At 33.7% G+C, this 21,661-nt stretch overlaps 1 protein-coding gene across 3 annotated transcripts in view; it reads right to left on the reverse strand.

Moving 5' to 3' along the window:
- Vps26 (vacuolar protein sorting 26) overlaps nucleotides 1–20,820 on the reverse strand; it is a 66,570-nt gene extending 45,750 nt beyond the window's left edge. Inside the window, exons 1-2 of one of the 3 annotated variants that reach the window (XM_035358071.2) lie at nucleotides 20,521–20,820; nucleotides 15,993–16,136 (exon numbers count right to left, since the gene is read on the reverse strand). In XM_035358071.2, the coding sequence (XP_035213962.1) occupies nucleotides 15,993–16,136; nucleotides 20,521–20,523 (147 nt within the window). In that variant the 5' untranslated portion in view covers nucleotides 20,524–20,820. Of the gene's footprint in view, nucleotides 1–15,992; nucleotides 16,137–17,889; nucleotides 18,023–20,162; nucleotides 20,330–20,520 lie in introns of those variants that run through there. The other 2 variants (XM_035358070.2, XM_085808437.1) reach the window with 2 other exon arrangements.
- Between the last annotated feature and the right edge of the window lie 841 nt (nucleotides 20,821–21,661).

Genomic DNA, 21,661 nt, shown 5'->3' on the forward strand with positions numbered 1-21,661 from the left:
GCATTTTATACTCTTGACTAAATATTTATATGATTTCTGAAAAATGCACTTTTTTTAAACTCAACTTTTTTTTTTGATAACCCCTTCAGTAACCTTTTTGGGGTAATGCTGTATCTGGAGATCTACTGAATTTCATTAGTTAATTAGTTTTTGTAAATTTAATAAAATTAATTATTAATAATAAAATAATAAATTATTAATAATAATTTAATAATAAATTTTATTTCCTTTCCATTTTACAAAACAAAAGATTCTTTTTTCAGTCTTTCAGGCTATATTACAAATATCATGCAGCATACCCACAAAAGTCATCACTTTTGTTAGGAGATCACTATGCTCCAGCAAGATAACATGGTAGCACTTCTGGCATCGTACCTCACATGTTGTGGAGAATTTTTAGCTTCAAAATATCCCAAAAACATTCGACAGTTTGAGTACTGGCACTGTTTGTAAGATTTACAAAATCTTTCTAATGGTTGACAGTCCTATGATCATAACCTAATCTGGCCAGCTCCTTACAGGCAGGCCATTCTTAATTCATAATGATTGACCCCGGTATAAATTCGTGCTGGATGACTGGAAGTAATGTTGGAGGATCTCTTCATTCCATGATGAAGAAGAGTTTTTGTTTGACATGTCAAACCAAGTACCAATGGTACTTACTGTTTACCGTGCTTTATTTGGTTGATTATGTTTTCTATGTCAAAATCACTTAACAACAACTCTTCACCGCATTCATTACCAAGAAGCAAGCATTTTTTTTTTCTTCTTTCCTCATAGAAGCGATTCGCCGATTTTGGCCATGTGCTCAGGACTGCCAAACAGTTGTCACTTCTGGAACATTTCTACGCAGACATCCCGATAATGATCAAACCAGCCGCACACAGCATTCTTTGCTTTGCCTGTAAATGTCCGAGTGGTCACTTGGGAATTGTAACTCCAGTATTACACAAGTTCACAATCTCTGATAAAGATAGTTTGCTGTTGCAAAGACTATTTATTCACATCTTCAAACGTAAAAGAGGCATTTGGTTTTTTGACTGATTGAAACGTTAGGCACCTTTTGTGGGAACATCTCAGGCATTCCTCTCCCCCTTTTTTTTTGTGACTTCACAAGTTTCCTCACAACACTTTAGCCAAGAAGGAACGCTATTCTGCAATTGGAGTAACCGATTTTGATGAAGAAATTGAATCAGTGATTCATCAGTGGTGGCTATCGCTCAATAAATTCACTAGCTTTCATTTTTCAGCGTGCGATGAAAAACGAGAAAAAGTTGAGGTAGCTGTGTATAGTTGCTCATGTGCTTCTCGCTATCTCGCTACCTCATTGGCTGACAACACATCAAACGGTGCAATGAAATGATGGGGAAAATAACTTGCATCATCTGTTATAAAACTATTGGGTTGGCAACTAAGTAATTACTCATAGATGGCTTCAGTTGAATTTTTAGGGTTGCAGACGTAGTACAAATGTAAAACACATTTTGCTATTTGATAGTTGGCAATTCAGCTGTCAATCAGTAAAAAAAGATTTTTTGATCGGTTGCGTAGTTTTCGTTTGGCGTTCGTTAAAAAATGGAAAATCAAAAGGAACATTTTTGTCATATTTTGCTTTTTATTTCCGCAAAGAGAAAAACGCATCGCAAGCTCATAAAAAGTTATGTGCTGTTTATGGTGACAAAGCCTTAAAAGAACGGCAGTGTCAAAATAGGTTTGCCAAATTTCGTTCTGGTGATTTTTCACTCAAAGATGAAAAACACTCTGCTCGTCCAGTTGAAGTTGATGATGACCTAATCAAAGCAATAATTGATTCGGATCATCACAGTACAACACGTGAGATTGCATAGAAGCTTCATGTATCACATACATGCATTGAAAATCACTTAAAACAACCTAGCTATGTTCAAAAACTCAATACATGGGTTCCTCACGAACTGAAAGAAACGCATTAACAGCTGCGATTTGCTAAAGAAACGTAATGAAAATTATCCATTTTTAAAATGACTGATAACTGGCGATGAAAGATGGGTTGTTTACAACAATATCAAGCGGAAAAGATAGTGGAGCAGGCCAGGTAAACCAATTCAACAACATCAAAAGCCCATATTCATCAAAAGAAGGTTTTGTTATCAGTTTGGTGGGATTACAAAGGAACTGTCTACTTTGAACTCTTACCACCCAATCGAACGATCAATTCTGATGTCTACATTGAACAACTAACGAAATTAAACAATGCAGTTGAAGAAAAGCGGCCCGAATTGACAAATCGAATAGGTGTTGTATTCCATCATGACAATGCAAGGCCCCACACACAACTTTGGTCACTCGGCAAAAATTATTGGAGCTTGGTTGGGATGTTTTGCCACATCCACCATATAATCCTGACCTTGCACCATCTGATTACTTTTTGTTTCAATCTTTACAAAACTCCTTGAATGGTAAAAATTTCAATAATGATGATGATGTCAAATCGTATCTGATTCAGTTTTTTGCTAATAAAAACCAGAAGTTTTATGAACGTGGAATTATGATGCTGCCTGAAAGATGGCAATAGGTCATTGATCAAAATGGGCAATACATTACAGAATAAAGTTATTTAGTTCCATGAAAAAATTGTCTTTGATTTTCTAAAAAAAATCCGCAATTACTTAGTTGCCAACCCAATAATTACCTAACCAATAAAATTTAATAAAACTGCTTTCTATCAGAAACAATCCTAGTATGAAATAATTTTACAATAATTTTTTCCCCCTCTTTCACAAACAACCACAAATGCAAATTTTATGGTGCAGTACTCCAAACTTGTCAGAAGGTTCATCAAACAGAAAGCCAAAGACTTTAGTAAACCATAAAATTAACTTTATTTAAAATTGAAAGGTAAAGCACAAAACTAAATAGATGATGATAAGCCGATGAACAAGCAGAACACTAAAGTAGAAGTGCAAAGCGAGACTCTCAGCAAAGATTTTATACTCGGGCTATTACAATTGTGCACGGGTACAGCGCAACAAACATGGATACTGCATGCAAATGTCAAAAATGCACCACAGTGTTTATTTTTTAATTTTTTTACTTTTGGTGCTTTGTATTTGACAAAAATAACTTGCTAAGAAAATATGAGCTGGGATAACCAATGTGTACTAAAAAGAGGGAGTGAATAAGTTATGTAAGTAATGTATTATTATTTAAAACACAGTTTCAATTTATAATGGTAGAAATTCAAAAGATCATTTACTGCTCCTACAAAATATAGACTGTGCCCATCAGTCATCCTAAATATATACTTTTTCAACAAAAACAATTCATGCTATGGCATTTTTTAAATTTTAAAAATCGATTTCTATTCAAAAGTATGAAAGCTATTTTTTGTGCAATCCTCCAGTGTGTTCAGTTATATCAGTTAAAGTTTATATGCATTCTAATGAACACAGAAATTTGAATCCTGTATAACAAAAACTGACTGAATTTCAAAGTTTAGGTGTTTTTTAGATTTCCACTGCTACTTTCTGGCTTTCCTTTAGGAATTGGTTAAAAAATAAATTACAACTTGAAGCAAACACTTTTATTACTTTAGTGTCATTGTGAACAGAACTGAAATGTTCCACAAACAAAAACGAGGGGCAGGTGAGATACCCTGATGGCACTTTGTTAGTTTCCATTCAGATGCAGAATAAACTTCAGATAGAAAAAAAAAAAATGAGTAAGACTGAGAATTGTCAAACCTTAACCACATAGTGACACCTGTGCTTTGTATACATATGCAGTTAGGCATTATATGTTAATCACAGATACCAATTAATGAAGTATAAAATGCCATCAGACTTATATAGTTTATTGATGAAGCATGTTTGTCACTTAATTCAGAAGCCCGAAGAAATAAGATCAACAGCCAGAACATTGAATAAACAGATAAGCAATTTTGAATTATTATATTTGAATCTCCCCGACTGTGAATTAAGAATTATATAGCTTTCGTGATTAGACGTAGTTCGGGTCATAATAAACTGGTTATCAGAACTCAAGACTTCGCAAAGAAAATATGTTCCAATTTGAGATTTTAATACATTTGAATTGTTGTCATATTTGTACTGAATCAATTTAGATAATAATAACAGAGTTTAGGAAATAGAATTACATTAGTTGTTATCATGGATGAAAATACTAAGAATGCTTTAGATACAGCTGAAGCAAAAAGTGAAACAATAAGATCACCGACATAAATAATTAAAAGAATATTTTATTAATTAGAACAAGACACCATAGGCAGAAAAACACAATAAGAATATGGGATAAATCTACAAAAGAAAGCAGGAGAGATTTCAGTTAGATCTGGAAATTCAAGATTAATTCCTGGATCTCTAAGTTAAAGTTAAAAATAATTAGGCAACACAGTTGTGTAAAATTGAAAATTAAGAAATATCTTCAGAATACACATAGGAATAAAGCAAATTTATCAGTGAAAGTAATTCATTATTTTTAGCACTGGCCAGAGAAACCCAAAATTACACGCAGAACCATTTAAGGACAATTTCAAAAGAAGGAAATTCTGGGCACAATTTAAGAATGCAATTCATAACAATGAACATTTATCTACAGCAGATAAAAATAATTATCCTAAGGCTTTTTTAAAATAATCAGCCTTAATTAGCATAAAAAGATTACCGACATCAGAAGATAATTATAATCTTGCTGTGGAACTTCTTAAAAAAAAGATATGGGAAAAAAGAAATTGTTGCAAGATCTCGTATTAACCACTTTTAAATGCTTAAAGTGGAATCTCGTTTGAAACAATTACAAGAACTATAAATGATGTAACAGAAACATAAATACGTACACTGCAAACTCTTGGTGTTGAATTTACTGCATATGGAAGTTTGCTTTTCCCATTACTTACAAAACTTCTCTCACATTACACTGTAATACAGTTTTGTTGACAACATGAAAAAGATTATTCTTGGAATGTAACATAATTGTTAACATTTCTTAAGAGATACATGAGAATGAAAGTGCTTTTTTTGGGGGGGAGGGAGACTAACAAAGGAAAATAAATCATATACAGTCAAAAGTCGTTAATCTGGACTCGTCGGGACTTCGGCGATTCCAGATTATCGATTTTTCCGGATTATAGATCATCAGTTTAAATCTGGTAAAATGGCATGCAGAAATTATAAAATTAAAAATATGAAACCGTAATTTACGAAATAAAGAACAATTATGATCTAAAGGGTATCAAAATTTACAAAAAAAGCTTAATATTTGTTTACTTTATTAAACATTTCTTTCAATGTAAGTTGTTTAAGTTGCTTCGTTTTTTATGTGATAATACATTCCTCTTTAATTCTATAAACAGACATAATTTCTTGTTCAGTTACAAAGCTCCGCTGTTCGAGTCCTATAATTGTTGTGTCGAGAATACCCACTAATTTGTCAATCGAAATTTATTCATTTTCAATAACCTCTGTCACTTTCTTCGCTATCGGAAGCGAATTATAATGACGAGGCATTTGATTTAAATCATATCAAAGACGGAGTACATCGAGATGAAATACTACATTGAGTAAGCAATTATAAGCCAAATAAAATAAAAACATCTGCCCTTAAGATAAGGATAGTGCTGACAGATCAACTTCCAATTCATTGCACGCCGCTGCGGAGTTAAAGATAAACAAAGTTTAGATAAACAAACGTTAAAGTTTAGATAAACAAAGGATTTGCCTTTATCCACTTTTTGCAGCAATTCCACTTTTTGTTTAATGGACTCCGAAAGATACTTTCGCTTTGTATATCCTTTACATATTAGTAAATATATATCGGAAATTCTATTTGACATAATCGAAAGTTTAAGCTTACTTTTATAAAATTGCTCTAACAGTCTGCAAAAAATAATAATCCGGATCCAATTCGAAGATTAAGGAACAACGCAATCTGCAACATTAACTGAAATAGATAATTAGATAATTTTAGCTTAGCTTATCCCGTCCATTATACATTAAACGCGCATTCGTAAATGTTGGAAAATATAGCTTATTTTTAAATTTTTTAATGCATCATCTCTTCTCCTTGAAATGTTTATTTAGTTTAGTCCTTATTTTAATATAACATAGTAATTACTTCTACTTCTTTTCTTGCTGCCACTGTTTGCATTGAAAACGGACTGTCTCAACCTAATTGAGATGCAAAAACGAAACAATGTTACGTCATCTGAAAAGCCGATTCGTGCCGATAGCTGATTGGTTGCCGTGAGATGATGTCATTCCTACTTCTGCCATAAGTATCTCGCGTCGCTCTGGCTCAATGCTTCTAGTTCCTGGTTTACCGGCTGGTGTGTGAGCGGTTTCCAGCCCCTTCCAAAGGATGCCTGCAGTCCGGTGAAAGGATGCCTTGATTCCGGTTTACAAGTTAATGGTTCCAGATTGAAGTTCTTCAGTTCCGGGGCTGTCCTGTGAGTGACTACCGTAGGCAGCGTCCATGTTTCTCTTAAGGAGGGTGGAACTAAGTGCAAACGGCGTTAGGCCGGTTTTTAAGTGGTTTCACATTTAACTTTTTCAGGTGTTTTCTTGACCATTGATTATGGACTTATGGAATGGGTAGCCTGCTTTATTTTTACGCGGCATAGTCACTATTTAGGACTTTTTTTTTTTTTTTTTTTTTTTTGAAATTTGTTTGTATAGAATGCCAGTGTTTTGGAGTACAGGTAAAAATATTTGATGAATGATGATTATGTTATGTTCTGCCTAATACTCTAATATTGTTGAAATTTATTTTATGTGTTTTTATTTTTTTATTATATTGTTAATAAATTGGTTAAGTTCAAAAATCTTTTATTGTCTTCAATGTCTGCACAGCATAACTCAGGGAGCTTTCATTGCTACCACTGCTAAATGTTTAATATCTTTAAACTTTAAACTTTGCTTTAGCATCATTTTGGTTATGGGCCCAGTAGCTCCTGAGTTATTTTTAGTGCAGACTTTTGAAGTTTAAAGTTAATTTAGGACTTAAGAGATTGGGGGGCGGTTTTTGTTAAAATTCAAATATGGCTACTGTTAGTGTCATGCATAATATTGCTAAACTTGATGCATGTAATTATTTTACATGGTCCAAAGATATGAAGTTTGTCTTGAATGAAAAAAATGCATGGCTTTTGGTCAAAGGTGTTGAGAAATGTCCTGATTTAGATGATGTTAAGGGTATTGCAAAAGAAATTATTGCCGACTTTCAAAATAGAAGTCGATTGGCATTATCGTTAATTTACATGAATGTAAGCCCTGAATATAGAAACTTGATATGTGAAATTGATGACCCACTAGTGGGTCTCTAAACTCGATCCAAAGGCAACAAAGGGCCGATTGATTGGGTACAGTGTACGAACAAAAGGGTACAAGATTTGGTTGGAAAATGAGCAAAAGGTAGTAGAAACCCTAAATACTACTTTTAAAGAGTCGATTGGAATGCAGAAAAGTGACAGTGGAGCTGCACTGGGCACCCTACCTGATTTGGAATCTGAAGAAAGGGTAGAGTTCCAATCTACTGACACTCCAGTTGGCTATTTTCCTGAAATAGAGGAAAGAACCGATACCAATGTACCTTCTTCTACAATTGGCACTGACACTCAATCTACATTGAGACAAGTAACTTGGCTTCGTAAACCTGTTCCAAGGCCAGACGGCACTCGTACGGATGTGTATTATTTTGAAAGGGGGTGTAATCAAAGACTACGATCACCAAATGATGTAGAAAGGTATTGCACTGAACATAATATTCAGTATGATCCTACCTTGTTTGATTTTAAGGGAAGCAATACTTATAGTGGTGAAATCGACCCAACTGGTACTCCTTCAACGTCGTATACCTGAGATAGCTGACTAGATGTTTCAATTCCAAACACTTATAACCAAGCAATGAAATCCACAGAAAAGCTTAAATGGATAGAGGCAATGGAAGAGGAAATGGCCAACATGCGAAAGCATAAGGTATGGCATCTTGTTCCACTTCCTAAAGACAAGACTCCATTAGGTTGCAGGTGGATTTTTAACATTAAACGTGACGAATTTGGAAACATTGTTCGTTTTAAAGCTCGTTTAGTGGCTCAGGGTTATCGGCAAATTAAATACGATACCTATGATGAAACCTACTCTCCTGTAGTCAACTTTTCAGTAATAAGGCTCTTTTTCTCCCTTTTAGTTGCACACCTAGGATGGGCAAATATACAATGTGACGTGAAAAGTGCCTATCTCTACGCTCCTTTATCAGAGGAAATTTACATGTCCCAACCACAGGGTTTTGTAGAGCGAGATAAAGAAACTTTTGTGTGTCGATTAGATAGAGCCTTGTATGGTTTACATCAGAGTGGCCGATTATGGTACTACGAGTTGGATAGAACACTATGTAACCTAGGGTTCATCAAGTTTGAGTGGTGTAATTGTGTCTATCGTTTTAAAGATTTTGTCATTCTGTTGATTTATGTTGATGATATAGTTGTGTTTGGGAAAAGTGAAGTTCAGGCCAAAAGGATATTAAAAGTCCTGAGTTCACATTTTGATTTGAAAATTTTAGGTAAAACAAGAAAGCTTCTGGGTGTGGAATTTGAATATGGGAAAAATAGTGTTTTAATTCATCAGCAATTATATATAGAAGACATAGTTAATCGATTTAAGTCTTTTAAAATACAAATTACTTCCCTTCCAATAGTTAAAGGTGTGAAATACTCAAAGTCTCAAAGTCCCAGTACACAAGAAGAAACGACTGAAATGATGAATTATCCTTATAGAAATGTTTTGGGATGTCTATCGTTTCTTTGCAATCGTACTCGTCCAGATATAGCTTATGCTGTTAATATATTTTCTCAGTTCCAAAGCAATCCTGGTAAGTTTCACTGGGAAGGATTACTTAAACTTTTAGGGTACGTTTCCAATACCAGACAGCACAAACTCAAGCTGGTATGCAAGGAACTGAAGCTCGATATATATTCAGATTCGGATTTTGCTTCAAGCAGGGATGATATGGTGTCTATTGGTGGACAAATAGCTTTGTTAGGAGAATCACCAGTATCTTGGCGTATGTTTAAAGAAAGGGGAGTGAGTTTATCTACTATGGAGGCTGAATTTATCTCCATGACTGAATCAGCAAAAGAATTAGTTTGGTTTAAAAACATTTTGGATGAATGCATTCAGTTTAAAATTGCAAGTAACTATGTTTTGAGACTAATATTGTTTGCTGATAATATGGCTGCTATATGTTTTACAAAATCACCCATTGAAAACTCGAGGACAAAACATATAGATGTGAAACTATTTTTCATTCGTGATCTATTGAACAGGGAAATTTTTGATTTAAAATATGTCCCAAGTAAAGATAATCTGGCTGATCCCATGACAAAACCGCTGACTAAGCATAATCTGGTAAAATTTTGTGGAACAATTTTCTTATGAAATTTGTTTTTGTGTGTATTTAAATTAAGAGTTTTGTTAATTTGAAAAATATGTTATAAGTCATATATGATGGATATTAGGTAAATGTAAAATTGTATAGTGTAAAATGTTGTATGAGTGACCAGGGCCCTGGGTAAATGTATTGAGCGTATGATCATATATATGAATTTGTATTGTTTTGTAACATGTTGGACTTTCTTGCTACGGTAAAATTTTTTTTGAATAATGGGATAAGATTTTCCCAAAGAAAAATGTTCTTAAAAATTTCTGAATGAAATTGTGATATTTATTTATTCTTGTTTTGAATTTTTGTAAAGATATTGGCATTCGGTTTTTATTTCAGGTCGGAGATGATGATATGGGGGGCATTTGTTGGAAAATATAGCTTATTTTTAAATTTTTTAATGCATCATCTCTCCTCCTTGAAATGTTTATTTAGTTTAGTCCTTATTTTAATATAACATAGTAATTACTTCTACTTCTTTTCTTGCTGCCACTGTTTGCATTGAAAACGGACTGTCTTAACCTAATTGAGATGCAAAAACGAAACAATGTTACATCATCTGAAAAGCCGATTCGTGCCGATGGCTGATTGGTTGCCGTGAGATGACGTCATTCCTACTTCTGCCATAAGTATCTCGCGTCGCTCTGGCTCAATGCTTCTAGTTCCTGGTTTACCGGCTGGTGTGTGAGCGGTTTCCAGCCCCTTCCAAAGAATGCCTGCAGTCCGGTGAAAGGATGCCTTGATTCCGGTTTACAAGTTAATGGTTCCAGATTGAAGTTCTTCAGTTCCGGGGCTGTCCTGTGAGTGACTACCGTAGGCAGCGTCCATGTTTCTTCAAGGAGGATGGAATTAAGTGCAAACGGCGTTAGGCCGGTTTTTAAGTGGTTTCACATTTAAATTTTTCAGGTGTTTTCTTGACCATTGATTATGGACTTATGGAATGGGTAGCCTGCTTTATTTTTACGCGGCATAGTCACTATTTAGGACTTTTTTTTTTTTCATTTTTTTTTTTTTTTTGAAATTTGTTTGTATAGAATGCCAGTGTTTTGGAGTACAGGTAAAAATATTTGATGAATGATGATTATGTTATGTTCTGCCTAATACTCTAATATTGTTGAAATTTATTTTATGTGTTTTTATTTTTTTATTATATTGTTAATAAATTGGTTAAGTTCAAAAATCTTTTATTGTCTTCAATGTCTGCACAGCATAACTCAGGGAGCTTTCATTGCTACCACTGCTAAATGTTTAATATCTTTAAACTTTAAACTTTGCTTTAGCATCAGTAAACGTATTTTGCGCACGCGCACACACAAATTCGCAGCGGTAAAAGTCTTACGCGACGCATGCGCAGAAAGTTTGTAGCTTTGAGGTCCGGATTATAGATCATTCCGGATAATGGGTGTCCGAATTAACAACTTTTGACTGTACTAACAATTCAGTTAAAAGTGCATAATATATAAACACTTAATTCTCCTGAATAAAGAAACAGAATCCAAATGTTCATATGGAAAATTTGATTCTCAGAACAACTGCACTGAGAATAACAGAAAAAAGACATGGTTTGGTAATGTAAATCTAAAGAACAGTGTAAATACTTTAAATATAAACACAACAGTCAATGCGTGATGTTACCCAGAGTCATGTAGAATTCACAAAGAATAAATAGGCATTATAAACGGTTATGAATCTAATTAATGAATTTTATGAGACAGAGCAAATACTAAAAATTATGGTGAACAATAAATTTCTAGAATAAGCACATTGCTCAAACTTTGATCACATGAAAATTTTATCAAGAGAAGCTTTTCTAAAAGAATGCATTTGCCAATTACTGGTAGATACAAATTTGACAAGGTGAAACCACAAACAGAAATAAAGAACAAAGTTTCATTTTGACTCGCACATTCAATATGAGAATAAAGATTAATGCAGAAATTATGCAAACAGAAATAAGTGACAATACCATACAAATACTTGATTAAAAGATTTCAAATTTATGTAGGAATGAAGGGTTAAAATTACCAGACCACTATCCATTCTAAAAATAAAGATAAATTTTGGTTATGTATTGTGTCAGATATGTATTGTAAGATTGTTACAGGAAGGTTTTGTCAAATTTTTGAATCATCAGTACCAACAGAAACTTAACTGGGATGGTTTGTTTCAAAACACATGCAATGCATCAGGAACATTTAATATTATGCATAATTCAAAACAACTACAACAAACTCAACTACATTTCTAAGGAATTTTTTTCTCAATGCATTATATTTTCTTAAGTTTTATACATTTTACTTTTTTATATTATGCAATAAATAGAAATAAATTGTAATTCAATAGAAATTTATTTATTATATATATATATACAGTGGAGTGGATGGACAAAAATATGGAAACACCTTGTGAAATGCATGTTTGAAAAGAAAGATTGATTTTAATGAAATATGTAGGTGGCGCTGGCGTTTTTTACTACTGACGCCACCTATACAACTTCGTAAATGTGCTAAACAGTTCAGTTGTTGTCGGAGTACTGTTATGTGAGGTTGTCATTGCATTATGTCAGAGTTAACAGACTTCGAACGTGGGCAAATTGTTGGAGCACGTATGGTAGGTGCTTCCGTAAGCAAGGTAGCCGAGGTGTTTAGTGTTTCAAGAGGTACTGTATCGAAGATTTATTCCGCATATTTGAAAAGCGGAAAGACATCATCTGCTAAATCACAGCGCGGACGAAAGTGTGTCCTGAGTGATCGTGACAGATGATCATTAAGGGCAATTGTGACGAAAAATAAGAAGACCACAGTTGCAAAAGTTACTGCTGAAATGAATGTTGTGTTACCGAACCCTGTGAGTACCAAAACAATTAGAAGGGAGCTTCATAAACAGGGGAATTGCTGGCCGTGCTGCAATTGAAAGCCACTCATCAGTGATGCTAATGCCCGTAACAGGAAAAGGTGGTGTTTAAGTCATAAAGCCTGGACTATAGAGCAGTGGAAGCGAGTAATATGGTCTGACGAGTCTTCTTTCACATTGTTTTCCACTTCTGGCCGAGTTTACGTCTGGAGAACGCCATCTCAAGCCTATAATACAGACTGCTTGTTGCCAAGAGTGAAACATGGAGGGGGTTCTGTTATGGTTTGGGCAGCCATATTGTGGTTCTCTGCTAGCCCCATGATAACTGTGTCAGGGCACATGACTACCAAGACTTATGTAAACATTTTGGCCGATCAAGTTCATCCCATGGTACAAACTTTGTTCCCCGATGGTGATGGTGTCTTCCAAGACGACAAAGCCCCTGTTTACACAGCTCGCATTGTCCAAGACTGGTTTTCTGAGCCCGAGGATGAGTTGTCCCATCTCCCCTGGCCACCACAGTCACCAGACCTGAATATTATCGAACCTTTGTGGTCTACATTGGAACGGAAAGTGCGTTCTCGTTATCCACCACCAACATCATTATCTGAACTTGCCACCGTTTTGCAGGAAGAATGGTATAATATTCCCTTGGCAAACATACAGGAACTGTATTTATTCATTCCGAGAAGACTGCAAGCTGTTTTGGATGCCAACGGGTTTCCTACACCATATTACGCAAAGAAACATGTTTTTTTAAAGGTGTTTCCATATTTTTGTCCAACTCCTGTATATATATATATATATTGTGATAACATCTGAAATTGGTTTTTCTGACAGCTTAGTTTCTCATGATAAAAATCTATATAAAAAATCTTTTCTATACAGAAAAAATGCATATTTTAATTCCTCAATGTATATGGATTTAAAACATGCAAAAACACAATTTTTGAAACGATTTCGCTCTACAAAATTGAGCAGTCAGAGAATAAAATAATATAACAATTGAAATTTCTGCAAAACCTGGATAACCAATATCACCTCATGTCCTAGAAGTGTTTAGTATTTTTATAAACTCAAAACTTTTGGCGAAAATTTAGCGACCAACCCTGCTACAGCAACCTGCTAGTTTTGTTTTGGATGCCATTTTGATTTCACGAAGTAAAGGCATGTTTTTTTTTTTTTTACTCAACATTTTTTCCAACAATCTGCTAGCCAAATTACGCTTATACTAGAACTTTTATGGAACAAAAATGGTTAATCATGACAAAGATTAGGTGCAAAATTGGGAGGAAGTGCAGAATCACCCACTGCTTGCCGCGTTTTTAAGAATTGCACATACACGGTATAATCCATGCACACGTCGACCTATTTTCACTTAAAAAAACATCGCAGAATTGCACAAAAATGGCATTGCACACACTTTATCCATGTACACTGCTAAAGTCCTAGCTAGTAACCTTTATCGCCTTACCAAAATGTCGCCAAACTACCTGTTACCATATTCCAAAGATTAGCCAAGGATGATTTTGTCAATCTCGCTAAAGCATCAAACACCGGACAAATTTGGTTTGGCACTGCTGCTTGCCCTTAGAACAGGGCAATAAGGTAATTACCATAGGAGTTTATTTCAGACATGAGGATATTTTCTATACCTTTCTCAATCCAGCTTAAAAATATTTTCATACTGTTCATACAAATTCATTGCTAAAAATTTTACTCGAGTGGTGTACTCGAGCCTCTTTTACCCTAAACTAAAATTATCAGGTAAAGGTGATTTATTGTCAACCCAAGTTAAGCAAATTTCATACCGACCATCATTACCATACTGTAACGACTTCTAAAAAATGTTCTTTGGTCTGAGGATCAACCTCATGTTTGGATTTCTTTTCTATAGGATCACTGACCTATTCCTACTAAATAAAATCTCTATACACTTGACACTTCAGCTTCATTTATAAACACTAATGCCACTGCTATGTTTTCATTGGAGGCTTTTTCTACTGGTACCTTTCCCATTAATATTGGCTCTAAACAAGTTTCTACAGGAATGACACCTGAAGACAAAATCTTCCTATTTCCAGTTAGTAACATTCCCATTATGACGCCTCTGACAAGAATATGGATGGTTTCACAATTAACTGTCAGTCAAAATTATGTCATTTTCTTATAGCTCTCTAATCCAAGAGCGTTTACACACAGGCCGAATATTATCAGAGATTGTAGCTTGATCCAGAACATCTAAAGTACAGGTAAACTTTTCATTTTAACTTCTCAACCTTATTTCATAGCAATTATGCTTAAACTCATTAGTTAAAACACCTCCGAAAATGAGCCATACTTTCTTTATGAATAAGCAAATGATTTATTTCTTTTGCTTTGTTCTTATACGAAGCTGAATCTAAAAGTAATCTCAGTCTTCTGTTTACAATCAGATATAAGCTTAGCTTTCAGAGTTTGAAGAAACACTCTAAATGTATGTCTTTTGTAATCAGAGAAATTAACTTCACCCTCTATCGGCTTTTCTTTATTTTTTCTTTATTTTTTTTTTTATTTTTTTTTATTTTTTTTATTTTTTTTTTTTTTGTATCAAGCACATCACACATTAAAGGCACATACTTTTCAGAATACATCAAGCACTTTAGGAAAACATTTTTTTAACGTATGACCTGGAACAAGTATAACAGCAAAGTTTTTTCTTCAAAATGTTTTGCTTCTACAATAAACTCATTTTTACGCAGAAAAATAATCAGAACTCAAATGTTTACCCTCACAAAAAATGCAGGATTTCGTAGCTTTGGAAACAGAAACAGTTGTCAATAACCCTGCAGCTGTCGGTGTCTTGTTACATAAATATTCTGCACTAGAATGCTTCTTTTTCACCGGTTTATTATCTTGATTACTTGCCTAGACCACTACAGCTAAGCATATTCTTTGTTCTCCCTCAAACTCCAATTTTCTTTTTGTTCCTTCTGTTTTTAAATAAACACTGGTTTAACTTTTTATTCCTAAAAAAAATCTTGCCATTTCTGATCGAACAACCAGCTTTATTAGTCAAACTTACAGGATAACTGAAAAACATTTTACGCATGTGCATCTTCAAGCATGGATATTTTATGTACGAGGTTTCTTTATATTTTTTATTGATATTATGTTGGGAGCATAGCAACGCAAATACGTTACAATATAAGGTCTGCACCTTTACGAGCTCATTACCATCTTTACCTGGAACAAGCTCAGCAATGCAGCCTAAAGGCCAGTTAATTCTCTTTTTATTATCAGTTCCCACTAGAACAATACCACCCACAACCATTGTGCGTCTTAGTCCCCCCTCGCTAAATGAGTTCTAGAACATTCTAAAACTTGAACATCTATCACTTTTGCCATATACAAATTACTAAATTATACTAGCAAACTCTAAGTGAGGCCTCCTCATAAGCCAGGAAATATTTAAAAAAAAAGGTAAAATAATGTATTCTTAACAAGTTATAAAATTTTACACTACACGTATGTCATTTTGTATCAAAGCACAGAATACAAATATGCCATATAATGAAACACAGACTTTTACAAACAAGCATTTGATTCATAAAACATTTTCTATATTTATATGTTTTCCATGTTTGTAAATACACAGCTTTAATGTTAACACATAACCAAATAAAAAAGCTTGAAAATGTGTTAAAACAAGTTGTACATGTTCTTACCTTTCCAGATACAGACTCCCCATCATAAAAGACATAGTGACGTTCTTTCTTCCCATCTTCTGTTTTAATATCAGCCATTTTTCTAGAATCGGCTCCATCCAAAACAATGTCAATGTCCGCATTTTGGCCAAAACCAAACAAGCTCTATTAAAAGAAACAGAAAATAGAACAGAAATATATTTCATAAGGTATCAATAATAGGAATTTTTAACAGTGATAAAAACCATGCTTAATATCTTATACTTAACACTTACGTGTTAAAAATATTGGTTGATCTTTGGATTATGGTAACTTGGCGATTTTTTGGTGAAAATTTGGCGACCAACTCTGCTACAGCAACCCTCTATTTTTTTTTCCGCCGCCATTTTGTCTTCACGAAGTAAAGACATGTTTCTTTTCTTTTAATTTACTGAACACTTTTTCCAACAATCTACTAGCCAAATTACACTTATACTAGAAATTTTATGTAACAAAACTGCTTAATCATGACAAATATTAACTGCAAAATTGGGAAAGTGCACAATCGCAAACTCCTTGCGCGTTTTTCAGAATAGCACATACACATAAACCATTTACATGTCGACTTATTTTTACTTAAAAAAACATCCCAGAATTGCACAAAAATGACATTGCACGCACTCTTAACTTTATCCATCTACACTGCTATTTTCTCATAAATTACAAAAATTTGCACGAAAATGAAAAAAAATTCTGTGAATCTTTAAACTCGGTAAAAAGCCCATACATGAAATTACCTGATCGCGAAAAAGTATATACCCTTTCCAAGGATAAACATTTCCACGTATAAAATAAAATATCCAAAAACTTTTACCTCTAAATTATCTATTATATTATAAACGTCACCAACGAATTCATACCGCAAACATTACAAATGGTTACAAATACTTAGTGTCAAATATTTAAATTACTTCCATACAGGTTTACTTCAACTCAAACGTATACCAAATTTCTACAAACATAAAATTCACAAAATAACTATCATTTAATTAAAATATTACTAAACCATGTACACGTCGACTTATTTTTACTTAAAAAAAAATCCCAGAATTGCACAAAAATGGCATTGCGCACACTCTTCACTATATCCATGTACACTGCTTTTTTCTCATAAATTAGAAAAATTTCACGAAAATGCATGAAAATTTTGTGAATCTTTAAATCCGGTAAAAAGAACATATATGAAATTACCTGATCGCAAAATGTATATACCCTTTCCAAAGATGAACATTTCCACGTATAAAATATCCAAAAACTTTTACCTCTAAATTATCTATTATATTATAAACGTCACCAACGAATTCATACCGCAAACATTACAAATGGTTACAAATACTTAGTGTCAAATATTTAAATTACTTCCATGCACGTTTACTTCAACTGAAATGTATATCAAATTCCTACAAACATAAAATTCACAAAAGAACTATCATTTAATTAAAATATCACTAAACCATGTACACGTCGACTTATTTTTACTTAAAGCTATTTATAAAAAACATCTCAGAATTGCACAAAAATGGCATTGCGCACACTCTTCACTATATCCATGTACACTACTTTTTTTCTCATAAATTAGAAAAATTTCACGAAAATGCATGAAAATACTCAACGTATTCTACTCAAACGTATTCCAAAATACTACAAACATATAACTCACAAAATCACGATCATTAAATTAAAATATAATTAAATTAAAAAATACTTCTTTAAATAAGCTCATACATTAAATTAATAAAAATTAGATTACAATCCTAATTACTTTAAACTAAATCATTGCTAATAACAATTTTCCAATAATATATTAATTTATTTACTCCTTACATTTAGAACAATGCATAAAAATAATATCCTCAAATGATTAAAAATACTAACTTACCTAATCTTCAGAATCTTCATTACGTGGCACGCACACTTCCACTATTTCACACAACACACAATGAAGCTTAATACAAAATAATACTGTACTACAGTTTTCCAAATTCCCCTCCCTTTTCCGATTAAAGAACTGTAATTCGTCCATTAATGTCACATGACATATCTCACGATCTCTCATTTCCCTCACACAAAATAATGCATAAACGGAACTCAGTACTTCTCACATTATTACCAAAGTCCTAGGTAGTAACCTCCTCCAAAATGTCACCAAACTACCAGTTACCATATTCCAAAGATCAGCCAAAATATTTTTAAAAAATATTTCTAATTACAATAAACTGAAGCTCAGATATCAATGGAGCTCAGATTTGATGCAAAGCAAACTATGAGAATTTTTCCACACAGCTATAATATACTTTATTTTAAAACGACTCTAATATAAAACAACAAAGTTAACAATTCTATTTAATCACTTACTAATATGCTATATGTTTAACACATAAACAAAAACATATCCAACTTTAAACAACAATGTTGTTATAAATTATTTACTTCCATTTCAGGAGTACAATTGAAATTGTAACTACTTTAGTAGAGATCTTAATTTTCATATCTGATTAAAAGGAAAAAATAGTGTGTATAACAATTTCTGCCTCTAATAAAAAGATTAACTAAAAATCATGTATGTTACACTTTAACAAGTATATACATTACACATTTCACATATTTTAACACATTTATATCAGTTTCACTATATTTATATAGCTGTTCCAGATCAGAGCCATTGCTTATGAAACTACATCCCAGTAACCTCTGGACCCATGTTTACACAGATGGATCCATGATCGAGCGAGGTACTGGAGCTGGTACAGGAATCTATTGTAATCATTTTGCGTCGTAAAATACTAAAAGAGCCCACACCTTTGGCGACAAACTGGGAAAGTGCAGAATCACCCACTGCTTCGCACGTTCCTCAAAAATCGCCAACTTGAAAATAACAAGTCAAAAAATTACACAAACTCAAGTGTCCATGTGCACATCGACCTATTGTCACTTCAAAATCATCCCAGAATTGCACAAACTTGGCATTGCACACACCCTTGACTTTATCCATGTACACATCGATACGCACCAAATAAGTGGGTGCACCATTTGCATTCTATAAGGCAGTGGGAAGAGATACTACCAATTTTGATCATGAAGTTGAGGCTATTGCTCTGAATCAATTAAGCACTCGAAAGAGTAATTTCCCTCAGGCTGTTATTTTGTCCGAAAACAAAGCTGCTTTACAGGCTATCTCCAACAATAAATTTTGCCCTTCCAAACAAATTTATGAATGTATGAAGATTCTCAAGAAGACTCGACTGTTTTGCAACGAATTCCTACTCATTGTGGCATCAAGGGAAATGAAAGCGCTGATTTTCTGGCAAAGAAAGGAACAACTATTCTACATTTAAGTCTGCAAAATGCCTAATTAAATTAGAATTTCAGAGGAGGTTGCCTGCTACCTGGAAACGTCTCACTAGTTTAAAATCGGTTCTTCCAGATTTTCCTCATCCTGTAGATATGGCATTATTTCACCTTTTGATTGGACATGATTGTCTGAATGCCCATCTTTTTAAAATTTAAGGACTCTTCAGTCTGTACTCTATGTAACTCTGGACAGTCCATGGATAAAGAGCATACTGACAAATGCACTGCACTATTATTTTTAATTTTATTGTTCTTCAGTACTGGGAAGCAAGATCAAGATTAATGGCTTAGTGGCCAAATATCTCACATTTATACAATTAAATATACCTGTACCAGAAATTAAAAGTTATTCACTGTATTTCTTCCCCATTGATTAAAATTTGCTTTTTAGTAATATTGACCCTCAAAAATATTACACATTCATTTCAAGATTCTAATGAAATAAAATGTTAAATATAAAAACTTAGTAATGTAAGAAGACTTTTCAGCATACATCAAATACATGTTCATGCTTCAAAAAACTTTAAAATAAGTAAAAAAATCCATTTAAAAATATATTAGAATGAAGAAAATTAAGGGGAAACGAAGAAATGGTCCTTTAAACAGAGCCTTTAGTTCACGTTACTGCTTTACATTCGAACACAATACATGTCAAACGCACGATTTCAAAATGATTCTATAACGATTCGCACGAATTACACTACTTACTAATTTACTCACATAAATAAATTAATACGTATTTATGACTATAAATTATTAAATACTGGACTTTCGAAAAATGAATTTTGCAGTTTTACTCACTGTAAGTGGCATACTGTTTCCCCAAAAGCACTTGCACAAGTTGCAACTAAATGCATTAACAGTTAGTAAACTGTTCAATATTCCTTAGTCTGTAGCGGTTATAAAAATACAGTGAACATGTTAAAATGCAGAATTTTAAGGTAAGCAAAGCATAAATGTTAAATTTAAGTAGCGCAAACACTTAACCTACTCCACAACCCTCTTACAATTACGTACGCATACATGCAAATTTGTGGTTGAAATACACGAGTGTGGAGAAAATCAAGATTAAAATACACCCAATAAGAAACTAAAGTGAGGTATTCCACGCAGTATGGAAAGCTCTAAATGAAATTAATTTAAAAAACACTAAACATACCATTTTTGCGATGAAATATATTTGCCGATTACAGAAAAGTAGGCGTATCAGAAATTAAAAGCCGGAAAAAAGGGATTTCCTAAACACCTCAATATAAACTCACGTTATTTGTTAAATATTTAAAATTTAGTGTCTGGTTTTATACACATTTCTTCCTCACAAACAAAGAAAGAAATATATTTATTCAAACGCTAAAACACGCAATCCCACAGATATCACCATATTCTAAAAATCACGGAATGAAAAAGCAATTGCAATAGACAGTCAAAAGATAGCGAAAATTTTCTTCTTCTTCTTCTAGTTTGTGAAGCTTGGCTTCCCTTCGGCGCCTTGTGCTCCTACACATGCTCAAAGAACTTTTTTATTATTATTATTTAATTGCAGGCGCATTCTCTCCACTCCAGAGAGAACGTCAGTCCTGTAAAAGTATTTAAGAATTCTGAATGCATTTGGTGATAAAAGGTGTTCACTAAAATCCGATTTCGCCAGGGATTCTTATTGCAGTGGCCAATCAAAATCGGCCATTATGTTTTATATCTCCCAGTTTCATTTTCCTTAATATTTCCCCTCTTGCTTCCTCATATTTCTTACAATGAATAATTACATGTTCCGTGCTCTCGATCAGTAAACAGTTATCACAATAAGGAGAGTCGGATCTTCGATATCTGTATCGGAGCTGTTTTGTATCTCTTCTAGCATCTGCAGTCTTGCTTTACTAATTGTGACTTCCAATTCTCCACTAATGTTTAGCCCTTTGCTCCACAGTTTATAAACATTACAGTAGCTAAACCCGCGCCCTATATAGGACGTAAGCCAGCTATTGGCATACTCATCTTTGATGGCCCCAGTGTCCTCACTGAGGCCATCAATTATGAATATGCCAATACGATGAGTGTCTCAGCTACTTGCATCCCCTACTGAGAGATCGTTTATCTTTTGGGCAGGTTCCCCTCGTGCCAGCTTATCAGCATATTCGTTCAGTCCTACGCCTCTATGACCTGGAACTCAAACGATACCAAGAGAGTGAAAAGCTTTCATCAAACCATACAACAAGGATGAGAGAATTTGACTTCCTATGAACACAATCAATAGCTTTAACTACTGACATGCTATCCGTGAGGTTAATGACTTTATCGCTCGT

This window comes from Stegodyphus dumicola, chromosome X1 (assembly GCF_044657685.1).
Source record: "Stegodyphus dumicola isolate Sdum_Otavi_A_Nest chromosome X1, ASM4465768v1".
Classification (NCBI taxonomy): domain Eukaryota; kingdom Metazoa; phylum Arthropoda; class Arachnida; order Araneae; family Eresidae; genus Stegodyphus; species Stegodyphus dumicola.